The sequence below is a fragment of the Pteropus alecto genome, unplaced genomic scaffold, assembly GCF_000325575.1.
Source record: "Pteropus alecto unplaced genomic scaffold, ASM32557v1 scaffold44, whole genome shotgun sequence".
NCBI lineage: Eukaryota > Metazoa > Chordata > Mammalia > Chiroptera > Pteropodidae > Pteropus > Pteropus alecto.
The window spans coordinates 8,593,443-8,594,273 of record NW_006436812.1 but is presented as its reverse complement, the minus strand read 5'-3'; the positions used below and the strand labels follow the sequence as shown (position 1 = coordinate 8,594,273).

The following is an 831-nucleotide window of genomic DNA, read 5'->3' as shown; positions in this document are numbered from 1 at the left end:
CCTCATCCACCTGCCAGCCCCTCTAGACCCCAGAAACTTTTCCTTCCTCTTCTCAAGAAAGAACATGGAAACTTACAGCTCTTTGAATTGCCCCTTGAATTGTAGGGCATTGTAGGCGGTCAAAAATATTGGATGGGGAATGCGTGACTAGATTGGGGGGGGGGTAGATAAATGGGCAAATGAATAGATAGATAAATGTTTAATAAGCACTTACTATATACCAGCACTGCTCTAGTGGCTGGAGTATAGAAGTGAACAAAATAGAGTCCCTGCCTTCAAGAAGTTTAAGTGGGGAGGGTGGTGTGTGTGAATGATTAGATGGTAGATGAGTGAGTGGTGGATGAATGAGGAATAGATGGACGGGGAATGGTGGGTAGATGTGTGGATGGATAGATAGATGGATAGATGGAAAACGGTAAATTGATAAATAGATGGGTTGGGGATAGGGGTTGGTTGGATAGATGAAGGGTGGAAGGATAAAAAGATATAAGCCTTGGGTCTAAAGAGTCAAAGGCTCTTTTTCTCTTCTAGGGAGCTCTGCCTAGCAGCTTGACATCTGGAGGATGATCCCCACCCTCTTTGGTGCTGCTCTTGGCCTCTCATGCACTCCCCAATCCTATATCTTTAGAACATGCTTCAGAGCTCCTCTTTGACAATTTACTAATCACTTCAGTTTGGGCGAGGACTCCTGGTCATGAGCAGCATCACCTCTGAAGCCTCCAAAGTGTTCTGAAACCATCACACACCTTTTTACCCTCAGCTGGCAAAGATACCACCAGAAATCCAAGGCTTTAATAAAGAGACAGAGATCCTTCCCTCCTCCCAACTCAA

The 831-nt window shown here is 45.1% G+C and overlaps 1 protein-coding gene across 19 annotated transcripts in view; it reads left to right on the top strand.

Moving 5' to 3' along the window:
- Positions 1-831, top strand: part of LOC112481569 (putative protein T-ENOL) — a 23,016-nt gene extending 22,185 nt beyond the window's left edge. For all 19 annotated transcript variants that reach the window (XR_003046958.1, XR_003046957.1, XR_003046956.1 and 16 more), the window contains one exon: positions 532-831. Coding sequence is in view for 13 of the 19 variants with exons in the window: in XM_025048346.1 (XP_024904114.1) it covers positions 532-567 (36 nt within the window). In the remaining 6 variants the exon portion in view is untranslated. The remainder of the gene's footprint in view (positions 1-531) is intronic.